The sequence below is a fragment of the Leptinotarsa decemlineata genome, unplaced genomic scaffold (genome assembly GCF_025532065.1).
Source record: "Leptinotarsa decemlineata unplaced genomic scaffold, Ldec_3_MD MMD2_P_RNA_scaffold_2, whole genome shotgun sequence".
In the NCBI taxonomy this organism is placed as follows: Eukaryota; Metazoa; Arthropoda; class Insecta; order Coleoptera; family Chrysomelidae; genus Leptinotarsa; species Leptinotarsa decemlineata.
Genome location: NW_027412529.1, coordinates 23,901,498 through 23,913,591, shown reverse-complemented (window position 1 = coordinate 23,913,591; position 12,094 = coordinate 23,901,498). Strand labels below are relative to the sequence as shown.

At 35.1% G+C, this 12,094-nt stretch overlaps 1 protein-coding gene across 3 annotated transcripts in view; it reads left to right on the top strand.

The window, feature by feature from the left end:
- The window catches only part of Pi3K59F (Phosphatidylinositol 3-kinase 59F), a 50,911-nt gene that overhangs the window by 25,016 nt on the left and 13,801 nt on the right, over nucleotides 1-12,094 (top strand). Inside the window, exon 1 of one of the 3 annotated variants that reach the window (XM_023157540.2) lies at nucleotides 3,783-4,151. The exons of 1 other annotated variant lie outside the window; for it this stretch is intronic. In XM_023157540.2, the coding sequence (XP_023013308.2) occupies nucleotides 3,798-4,151 (354 nt within the window). In that variant the 5' untranslated portion in view covers nucleotides 3,783-3,797. Of the gene's footprint in view, nucleotides 1-3,782; nucleotides 4,215-12,094 lie in introns of those variants that run through there. One more of the 3 variants, XM_023157539.2, reaches the window with a different exon arrangement.

The window sequence follows — 12,094 nt, the reverse complement described above, 5'->3', positions numbered from 1 at the left end:
ATGAGAGTTCTATGTTTGAAGGTGATTGACAATGTTTCGTGATGAATTTCACTAGTTCGGACTTCCATTGTCTACTATATAAAATGATTTGAAATCCCTGAAACAAGTAAAAAAGAATAATTAAAAAAGAATAGTTGAAAATAACAATTATATTAAGCAACAATAAACCTGAAATGAAATGATAGTGAAATAACCTACAAGTAGAAATATAATACTTTAATAAATAAATATTAAAGAAATGAAAAAATAAAATAATAAAAAAATAAAAAAGTGTAGAGATTCCAAGTCACGTTAGTTCACGACGTTTCGATTGTTGGTATCTACAATCGTCTTCGGGTGATGACTGAGAGACTGAGAGACTGAGAGTTCTATGTTAGCTTCTTGTCGAGGATAGTACCAAGGTATTTCACCTCTTCTGAGAAGTTTAGTTTGCTTTTGAAGATTTCGGGAGGTTTTAAGCCCGTTAAACTTCTTTTCCTGGTGAAAAGGACCATCTCAGTCTTCTTGGGATTGATCGACAGTGAGTGTTCCTTACACCATGTTTCTATTAATTTGTGCCCATCCTGCGCTCTATCGCACATTGTGTTTACAAATTTGCCGGTCTGCAAGATAACTATGTCATCTGCGTATACAATTGTGTAGAATCCATTTTTGTTAAGGTGATTAATTAGGGTATCTGCTTCGCAATATCTACAGAAAAATGGTTCTTAGTCTTGGTTTTCTCGTTTGTAGTGACTAATGCATGTTCAAATTTGGATGAACCAAAATGAGTTTGGTTACAGTTTGTAAATCGCTAGCAACTTTCATTTCCATATCCAGCCGTTGAAGTCCTTCAGATTGAGATAATTTTTACTCGGTGATATTTTCTCCCCCCAAGACATCTGCGTTGAGTAGGGTAACTTTTGCAATCATTTTTCCAGCAAATGAGGACTATCAAGGTAATTTTTCATATTTAATACTTCTAATGTAGAAACGAGGTTGGCTACTAGCCAAAAGTAGCCAACGAGGTTGGCTACTGTTTCAAATAAATTTGGCATTCCTTTGAAATTGTTATTTCGGGCAAAAGGTAGCATTTCTGCATCGTTTATCATAGATTTCACTGTAAGATTAGGTCTACCAAAATGATTTTTCAAAATTTCCAATATTTTACCGTAAGATGCTACAGAAAGGAGAAGACCTTCAACGCATCTTTTGGCATCACCAGTAAGGTATTTTCTTAATCGGCACAAATTTTCTTCTTTTCGAAAGCTTCAAAATTTCACTTGTGGATTGATACTGCATAAAAAATACAGGCCACTCTTTCACACCACCTGATTTGTCTATGGCTTGTCTCAAAAATAATATTTTCATTCTGTCTTGTGCAGAATTTCCTAAAGGATTTGAATGTTTCAACTGTGGTTCTCTTAATTTACTTGTAGAGGTTGCAATTTCATCTGATTTCTGCATGGAAAGCCAGTGGCGAATTTTGAAATGTGATTTCGTGAAATTTGACGTTATCACCATTAACGAATTTTCCTATTTCTGATTCCGAGGGCTGACTTTCAGATTGTTCGGGCCAGTCAGCATCAATTTGGGCTTTTTCTAATGCTAGTCTCTTAAAAATAATTTTTGTCCTGTTCTAATATACGCGCCAATGCTTCATCTGCTTTTATCTGAGCCTCTCTCTTAAGCTTAGAGGCGGTTTTGCTTGTAGAACTTTTCTTGTTCTTCCTGCTTTCAATACTTCTTTTAGGATGTCCACCTTCAATATTTGAACACATATTATTTGATCTCGCTAGCTCTTCTCCCACGTCAGATCAAGTTAAATTTTTGTCGTCATACTTCTCGTCTGAATTAATTTCATTTAACATCGTAAATTATGTTAGAAAATAGCTCGAAGGCCCAATAAATGTATGGATTCGTTTTAAATTCCAAGAAATTGTTTGAATCAAGGTATTGAAATTAAAACTCGAAAATATCTGACAGAACAGCAACTGCCAACCTGCTGTTTATAATTTTCTACATGACATTTTATATTACATACATCGAAAATAATAAACAAACTTCTAAATAAACTGATAATAACCTTGAGATGTGAAACTTGTGCCAAGGTAAGCCATAAAAAAGATTAATCTTTATAAATACAATCTCACATATATTCATATACAAAGTATATGAACATTATAAAAAAAAGAATGAATACATAAATATAAAATATGTGTTTAATAACGATAAGTGAATTAAATAAAATTATTCAGAAATGTAGTTGATAGTTGATGAAATGCATATCATGATTTATTAAAATTCATTATATCATGTGCGGTGCTCTGTGGACAATCGTTTCAAGAAACCATATAATCCAATGAATTATAATGAAAAAGAACAACTCAATGTTTGTTTGACCGTTGTTGAAAACGGAAAAACCCATATTAGGAGTATTTCTGAAGACACAGGGGTTTTGGCAGAGAAACTGTGAGAAGAATTTTGGACAAAAATAAATTCCATTGCTGTAAGCCAAAGTTCATACACACTCTTAAAGAAAGACATTTCGATATTCGAGTAGGATTTTCATTTTGGTTCCAAGGTGAGAGAGAAAATGATATCGCGTTTCCCTGCAGGGTTTCATGGACAGACGAGGCAACTTTCACGTCGAACGAAACAGTTAGTTCCCAAAATTGTCACAGGTTATCCAACAATAATCCAAATTTTCTAATAAAATGCCGTGACCAATATTCATTCAAGACAAATATGTGGTGTGGGTTATTATATAACCGAATAATACATAATACGTAATCAAAATGGAACACATCACATATTATGCACTCGAGACCCTGTTTAAAAGATAACAAGTTCTAAGAACTCCCTTCCGCGATTTAAAAAGGATTTAAATCAAACTAGAAAGCCAGAAAAAAATTTTTCATCGCGATGAAACACCAGTAGCTCTTTCAGTCACTAGGCATGTCCTCGTATCTACTATCAACTTAGCATTCTTAGTCTAGTTCACATGTACTTTTTTCGATTCGTATTTTTGCCTAGAAAGTTTTAAGGAAAGGTCCGAAAACGCGCCAAAAAAAATTACAAAAGTTATAAACAATTAAGTGAAAAAAATGGGGTTTTAGTTTTTTCTTAATATCTCGGAAAATTTTCGAAATTTTGGAAATTTGAAAAAAGATTTGAAAAGATCAATGAATTTGCGTAAAAAAAACCCCGACTTCCTAAACTGTATCTCGATTATTTAAAATTTTTACAGAGCCCTGAAAATGGAGCCAAAAGCGGGTAGTATGGCTTACGCGCGCCTTTCGTCATTCTGACAAACATATTAAATGTAAATATTAAGGAATGAAAAAATTCTTGTAATGTTGGGATACATCAATAAACAATAATCCGCAGTCAAAAAATTTTTATCCCAATTTTAACGTTAATTATAAATTTGTTAATTAATTACTTTTTCTGAATTGAAAGTTAATATAAAAATCCCCCTGCCATTTTTTTTCTTTGGTGAAGTTCGAGATATTAAGAAAAAACTAAAGCCCCATTTTTTTTCACTTAATTGTTTATAACTTTTGTAATTTTTATCGGCGCGTTTTCGGATCTGTCCTTAAACTTTCTAAGCAAAAATACGAATCGAATGACACCTTGGTCGTAATTTTTGGACAGGGCTGAAAAATGTCACCAAAAAGAGCTAAATCGAGTACATGTGAACCAGACTATTCTATAATAAATCATTATGTGGGTCCTCCTAGAAGATTCAAAAGTATAACTGATAAGACAGGAAATATTTGATAAGGGACATTTAAATTTTGTTCCACGGAATACATATGTTGATAGCGGTAATAAAACATGATGTCATCATCACTGATATGATGTATCTTTGGGGCAAATCAAGTAAGAAAACACTGGAAAATGATAAAAGAGTTACAGAACCAAATAACAATTTGCCAAGTTGTAAATTATGTGAGGGTCTCATAAAAACGAGTGCTATTAAGTGCTTTAAGTGTCCGACCTACTTGCATTCGCAATGTTTTGAGAGAGCATGCAAACTTTTTGACGTTGAGAAACAATTCTGGAAATGCAAAGAATGTATATATAAGGATTTGAAATACTCAGAAACACAGTTCATCAAAAATGAAAATGATTGTCTCAAAGATCAACTTAGGATTTTGTCAAAATTGGTTAGTGATCAGGATTATATTATTTGTTTGCAGAAGAAAAATTTGCAAAAAGCCATTCAATACGTAAGTTTTAATATCGTCAGTTTTTCATATTAATAAGGCGAGTGGAATCATGAAAAAACTTACTACAATAAAAACTGTTATTACCAGGACGGCCAAATGCTTATCAAGTGTCACAAACAAGTTATTTTTGTTGTATTGTTTACGCTAGGGTTCCATCATATCTTACAAAACTCTTTTCGCATAATTTATGATGCGCGGAAAAATAGGACAGAACCCTACTTTCTCATTTGTTACTTTACCATCCGATATCCAAGTACAATATTCGTGTTTTAGAATATTCTGCATGTTTTCTATTTTTGCAGACTGTATTCACTGCGATTGATATATTGAATAGTTCAAAGAAACCTTCCTTTTTATAAATAATATTCAGGAATTGAATGTATTTAAATAAACTCACTCTAACATTAATTAGGTTAGGTCAAAAGTTAGTAGGTCGATTCGACCTTCCACCACAACCAAATGAGAGTGACCTGTGAGAATGTCTGTTAAGACATTGTCGTTCATTCCTACTGTAGTCCAACTACTGTTTGTTATCAAGCTTCGAAGGGTGAATGAATACCTTGGAGTGAGCCAATCCTGGAAGATTTGCCAGAAGTCCATAAATCTTTTGCTATCCGAGTGTTCAGTGTTTGTTTGTCAAAGCTTAAAACAATGCCAATGACATATTCTGGTCCAATAAAGCTACTTGCAGCACCCTCCCTTGCAAGGGAGTCAGCAGCCTCATTGCCTTGCAGGCCAGTATGGCCTGCAGGAGTCCAGGCCAGAGAAAATTTGTCTTCTTATTGAGGAGAGTCGTTTTTTGCAATTTGCTACCAATTTAGACGTTGCTCGTTAGAGCTTTCTACGTCGCTTGACTGTTCGAGAATATTTTTATTGACTCGTGTATGAGGTTGGATTCTCCGCACACAATTTAATAGCATATGTTTCCGCTTGAAATACAGTAGCATTGGTCCCTGGACAGGTTGATATATTTATCCTGGGTCTAAATATGAAAACACCTGCATTGATTACATCTTTTTATAATTACGTGTGATTCCGTGTTAGGAATCACACGTTAAAAAGAAAGACCTCGTTAATCGTTAGCTCGCACAAGTTTCGACTTCTGAGGGTTGTCGTTCGTAGGGGTGCGACAGCTGGTTAACGGAAAAACAGATTTTTTTTTTTAACAACATATTGTAGCCAAGCAAAATGATCGATTTACAATAAGGGCAAAATTATCTAATCATTTCCAACATCATCCAATTTTGAAAATTAAGTAAGAGAGAAGTCTAAAGATAGCCAGTTGAGGCCTATTTAAAATAATTTATGATGTAGTTTTAGGGTTGAAATGTAGGATATTTTGTCAGTTGTCAAGTTGACATGCGTTTTAACTTCCACTTGTTATCTTCACTAAATAAGTTAAACCGGAAAGTTTACCTCTCAGTTTTGAACTAACGTTGATATTGTAGACTTCTTTAAGTTGACAATTTTTTTTTTTAGGAGCTTTCAACTTTAGGCTAGTTTTCATAACATTATCTTACGTTTTTGATTCATTTACAAAGTTCTTTCCCAAAAGAAATTCTTCAGTATTACATTTTTCTATCAACTATTTTGTTGTTAAAAAATGGCATAAAGCTGTACTTTCTATGTGTACTTGCATGATATATATCTGTTACAGAGGAGTTGAGAAGCGTCTGCCAAAACCGCTTTTTTTAAATTATCATTCATGGTAGTCTGGTAGGTTGACATGGGTGGTTTGCTTCTCTCACTCGATCCACCGCTGTATGAACCGGTGGTTCGAGCCGCAAGGCCGAACCTATCGTCCAACCCGTGTTAGGAATCGCATGTTAAAAAGTGAGACCTCGTTAGTCCTTAGCTCGCACAAGTTTCAACTTTTGAGGGTTGTCGTAACAGCTGGTTAACGTAAAAACAGATTTTTTACAGATATCAGATAATAATTTGTTCATTTGAGAACAAAGAGCTCCTAGAGAATGTCCCGCTTGATCTTATAATTTTTCCATGAATTTGTCATGATGTAATGATTTTTCGTCCAAACATATTGTTACTCCAGGACCAAGAATGGATGTTTTCAGTACTGGACAGCTTTCATATAGCGGATATTTTTCCATACTTTAATTTTGTTCTGCAGTTGACCCACTCTGTAAATATGTCTGCCTCCTGAATTCGATCTCAGGATGAAAAGGGTCTTCAGCAATATTAGAGATCTTGGGTTTTGTGTCCAAAATTTCAAAATCGTCACAAGCTTGGTTCAGAGGATCTTTCAATGGACCAAGTTTTGCTGTTCTTCCGTTGGTTTTGCTAGATTTTGGTTATGTTCGCTACTTCTATTTCCAGATAACACTGAATGAATTTAAAATGAACATTTACCAGAGAATTTGAATAAGGATAGTATAATAACTAATAATGATTTTTGTGTCAGACCTTTTTTCCAGAGTGTTTTATAATGAACTTCCATTGTTTAATATGATATAAATTGATTTGAAATACCTGAAAGAATCTGTAAAATAAAAATTAAAAAAGATTAGCTGAAAAGTAACAATTATATTAAGCGAAAAAAACTGAAATTACAATCAAATAAAATACAAGCAACAACAAAAAAATCAAATGAAATTATCTATTAACAGGAGATGAAAATTAAAAATTGAAAAAATTCCAAACCAAGTTACTTCACGACGTTTCGATCACCGATCACCGAAAACGATTGTGGATACTGGCAATCGAAACGTCGTGAAGTAACTTGGTTTGGAATTTTTTTTCATTTCTTGTTAATAATTTTCAATTTTCATCACAATTGTTACTTTTCAGCTATTCTTTTTAATTTTTATAGATTCTTTCAGGGATTTTAGGTCAATTTATATCATATTAGATAATGGAAGTCCGAACTAATTAAATGCACCACGAAACATTGTCAACCACCTTCAAACAAACATTTCGATTCTTGTGGTGTTCAGGAATTGATAGAATTGAAGTCCTTATTTCACATCTCTTCCTTGTACACATAAATATGTAATCCTATTAGATAGGATGCATTAAGCCTCTCGATTGAATAAGTGCACTTTGAAGTTTTCTCAGTTGTTTACTTCAGGAACAGCAATCATGTGTTTTTGTTATTTGTGTAATTATTTATTTCATCTACAAGATACCTCAGGTTTGTATCACATTTAAAATGGTACTGGAGAGCTGGTTAACAAGTTGAAAAATTTGATATTTTTTTTCCAATCATTTAAACGCCTTCACTGAGGCTTCTTTTATAATTGTTAATCAACGTCTCAGTGACAAATATAAAAACTAGAGTTTCCATCAATTGCCTTTTTCCGCGACTTAGCCTTGTTGAAATAAATACAGTGTATTTCTTTAATGTCCCCCCTTTTATTTTTTGAACGGGTCAACTCAAAAAATTTAAATTTGGGATAATGAAATTAATGCATAAATACTTTATTTTGAAGTGAAATTGACAGATGAAACTTTCAAGATGGCGACTGGGCGCCATCTGGAAAAAATTAAATGGAAAGGGGGGTCTTGTGACATATCATTTTGAAGCTCCTAACGAATACTTCATAACCCTAGAATATGAAGTCCATATTCTCACCTACTACAAAATGGCGGAACATTGAATAATTTACTAAAGACAAACACATTATTTTCGATATTTCTAGAAATATTCCTTTTTATCTGCCATATGGCAATTCCAATAACCCGATAAGGTTTGTTAAGTTATTTTTTGTTTATAAAAACGACAAAAATGTCAGTACGACAATGAACATCATGGTTCAGTTAGAATATTCTCATTTAGTTTTCGGTTTTACCATTAGAAATCTCTAAAATGGTCAATTCTCGTCCGTTGGAAGAAAAAATTACAGCGATTTTTATTTACAGTCCGACGCGAAACTTTCACGAGACCGAAAGGATTTTCAATGAACGTTTCCCGAATCGTCCTATCTGTAGAAAATATTTGAGGAAACTTGTATCCAAATTCACAACTACCGGTAGTGTACATAACAAAAAGCCTCCAGGTCATCCGTCTATTCCGGAAGAACAGCAAGTGCAAATAATTGGTGAGATGGTAGTAAACCCTGAGGTGTCTCCTTCTAACATGTGGAGACTTTTGAAGAAGAATAGGTATCATCCATACGAAATTAAAATGGTACACCAATCAACTGAAGATTACCCTGATCGAAGAACAGAATTCTGCGAAATCATGACGGAAACCTATCTCCACAATATTTGTTTTAATGACGAAGATACATTTTTTCAAACGGCAATGTTCACAGACAAAATTGCTGTTATTTGAGTGACACCAACCCTCACGTTTTCCGGGAAACATAGGACCTCTATTCATTGATCAAAATTTAACAGGGGAACTATTTGAATATGCTGGAAACTACTGTTTGACCCTCTCATCACTGAAATCGTCGAAGCGAATCCTAATGAATTCAATATGGATATTGTATTACAACAAGATGGATCACCACCACATTACTCCAGACAAGTAAGAAACTATTTGGATACCACTTTTCCCGGTCGTTGGATTGGCCGTCGAGGTCCTACAGAATGACCAGCCCGCTAGCCAAATTTGACACCTTTGGACTTTTTTATAGGGCTACTTGAAGCAAAAGGTGTACGAAATTAAACCTACTTCAATGTATGATATACGTCAGGGAATAATAAATATTTGTAGATATATTAACGTTACTGTGTTCGAAAATATTCGGCGTGAAATATCGGATAGGCTGTTCATATGTCAAGAAGTTCAAGGCAACTATTTCGAGCATCTTCTGAACTGATCTCAAGCCTCATATTATGTAGTTAAATGTCAATGTATTCAGGCAATTATTAAAAGTTTCTCAATTTTGTAGTCGTTGAAGATATTGACATTATATTCTAAGGTTATGAAGCATTCGTCAGGAGCTTCAAAAAGATGTGTCACAAGGCCCCCCTTTCCATTTTATTTTTTCCCAGATTGTGCCCAATCGCCATCTTGAAAGTTTCATCTGTCAATTTCACTTCAAAATGAAGTATTCATGTATTAATTTCATTATCCCAAATTTCAATTTTTTGAGTTGACCCGTTCAAAAAATAAAAGGGGGGACATTAAAGAAAGGCACTGTATAAATGGGTTTATTTTAAAAAGAGTAGGAATAATTATCTTACTCTCATTTTTCTAGTTAGCTTCCTAAAATATGACCTTAAGTAAATAAATTATTCAGAAAAACCAGTTGTCATTGAATCTTTTAATATATTATATTTTCATCTATTTCCATCAGTTACCCGATCAAAATTTTCAAAATTGACCAGAAGGCCGGAAGCATAATACCTAGACTACTAGACTAAACCTCTGATGAAGGCAATGAAATGTTATTCTCCCTTTCTGCTTTGGATCGCTAACTGAAAAGTAATATCCTTTAACAAGTACAAGTTTCTTGAGGACTTCAGATGAGAATTGTTCTTGTGAAGCAACTGGTTAGCTCTAAAAACTATTTCAACCAAACGTTCTTAGGCAATGCATATTGTCTTCGAAACTTTTAGGCTTTCAGCTTTGTTTTCTTTCATTAAAAACTATTTATTCATTTAACTTTTCTTTAACTTTCAAGTTTGACAATTTTTTATCAACAATAATCTTTCCCTGTTTCGTAACTAGGCAAAATTCAGTAATTCAATATAAATATAGGGCGTAAATGAGTGAACTGAAACAATATACAAACATGAATTCTAACATTATAGAATGAACTCTGACATTATTCCCTCCGTGAAGAACCCGTTCTCTTCACATCTCTTTCTACTTTTAACCTGTACAACTTTGTAACTGGATGACGGTAAGGTGTTGGTTGTCATCTTTTCCTGAAAAATTTAGATCAATCCACGTTGTTTGACAAGTTAGGGATGATAAATACCCTTTAATCCACCTATACTATAATTCCAAAATAGTAGGCACTAAATTTTCACTAAACAGATGAAGGAAAATGATCTCCACAGGGCCTTCATTGTATGCCTACCCCGCTTTTGTATTTACTTCCAGACAACTAATGTTATTTCGCTAAAAGTCCGTTCCCCATACATGATAAGCTTCGAAGGGCTAGATACATATTCAGCATTGTGCATTGGTTTGACACATATTGGCAAGTGTTGTTAACTGAAGCTAGCAAATTGATTACTGCCTTTACCACCACTCCTGCTGCTTTCCAACGTTTTATGGATAGGTTAATAAACCTGGACATACAAGACTAAATTGCGGCCATCCGTCGTCTATCTTGTTTTGTATCCGATGCGACTGTGCCGGAACACTTTCTAGAGCAGCACCAGTACCTTCGATGAAGCTGTCTATTACGATTTCTAGACGAGAGTATTTCCGGAAGTGTATTTGCCCTTCAGAGAGGCAACTCCTCACAAGACAGGCAGACTCATTTCCTATGTGTGTGCCCCAATCTAAAATAAACTGGCTCTCTTCTTTCTGTGGATATTCAGATCAGGTGAAGAGAAGAAGACGCCATCGAAACGGAATCCCCGGTGCACCGAAGAAATTGATTAAAGGTAGTTTTTGTAGTAGGGGTATCCGTTCGCCAGTAAACTGTATGAAATCAGAAGGGGCGCGGACGCCTGAGAAAAGTTAGGAAACCATGAGTTAGTTATTTGTTTTACCAGATTGAGAATATTACGTTGTTATTTACCAGAGTAGTTGAAATCAATTCTGTATTGTAGAAAGGTTTCACAGTAACCCCGCATGGTAAGTTAAGGGTTTTGGAAGAAACCTGTAAATATACTGTTTGTTGTACGCGTTTCCCTTTTCATACTCTTTCATACTTCTACCCCAGACCGTCTCCCCGACTTTTACATCAACCTACGAATACGAACCCCGACTTTTACATCAACCTACGAATACGAATCAAGTGAAGCTTCGTGCGTTTCAGCCGTGTCTCGGATATTGCTACCCGCCCAAAAAACTATCGGTGTCTCTGACTCAATATCTTTGTCCCCGTCTGCACACGGATCATGTGGAACCTCGTTCATTTCAGCCATGTCACAGTATTCTTCGACATATCGAACACGTCTCCCAACTACCTACACAGTAGGGTGTGGTAAACGTTTGTCGAAAAACAACTTCTTCCCCGGCTAATACCACGTGGTATTTCGAAATATTTATTTTCTCATACGTATGTATCTCTCCTCGAAAGTTTTCACTTTTGAGTTAGAGTTTTGATATATGGGATGTTTCTTCCCCGCTTGGGGCTTTGTTCACGAGATGGAACAGTCTTTCTCTCAGACGAAAGTTTCATATATGTAGCGGAGCCGTGTTGAAATTAATCGAGTCTCAGACACTTTGCTATCTGGGTAGGATCTTTCCTGTACTGACGAGAGGTAATACCTCGAAACCGCGGTCTGCAAGTGATCTACTTGAATAATTTTAGCATGGTTCTGCTGCTGGATGAACGAGAAACATCTGCGAGACCAGCCTCTGTGAGGAATCTTGCATAAATGTTTATCGGATGGTATCAGCCGGGGAAGTAGTTCTTTTTCGACAGACGTTTACCACATCCTTTTGTGTAGGTAATTGGGAGAGATTAATATTTTCTTATACATAAGCGCTTAGTTAAAATACTGCGCACTTGTAATTCGAGGTTTTTAGAAAATTGTTTATGCAGAATCTGACCCTCATTAGTAGCCTTCAGCTTTCCGTAGACCATATACAGGGTAGATCACAATTACCGTGGTGGCTGGAACCCGTGCAGAAGGAATTAGTGGTGTAATATAATGATTAGTATTGGAAATGTGTGTTTTATTTCACTAATGATTACAGAGTGAATCCGAAAGTACCACATCGACCCCTGGCGTTCTGTTAGCTGCCCGGTGCAAGGTGATGCCTTGTAAAACCTACCCCAGTCCGT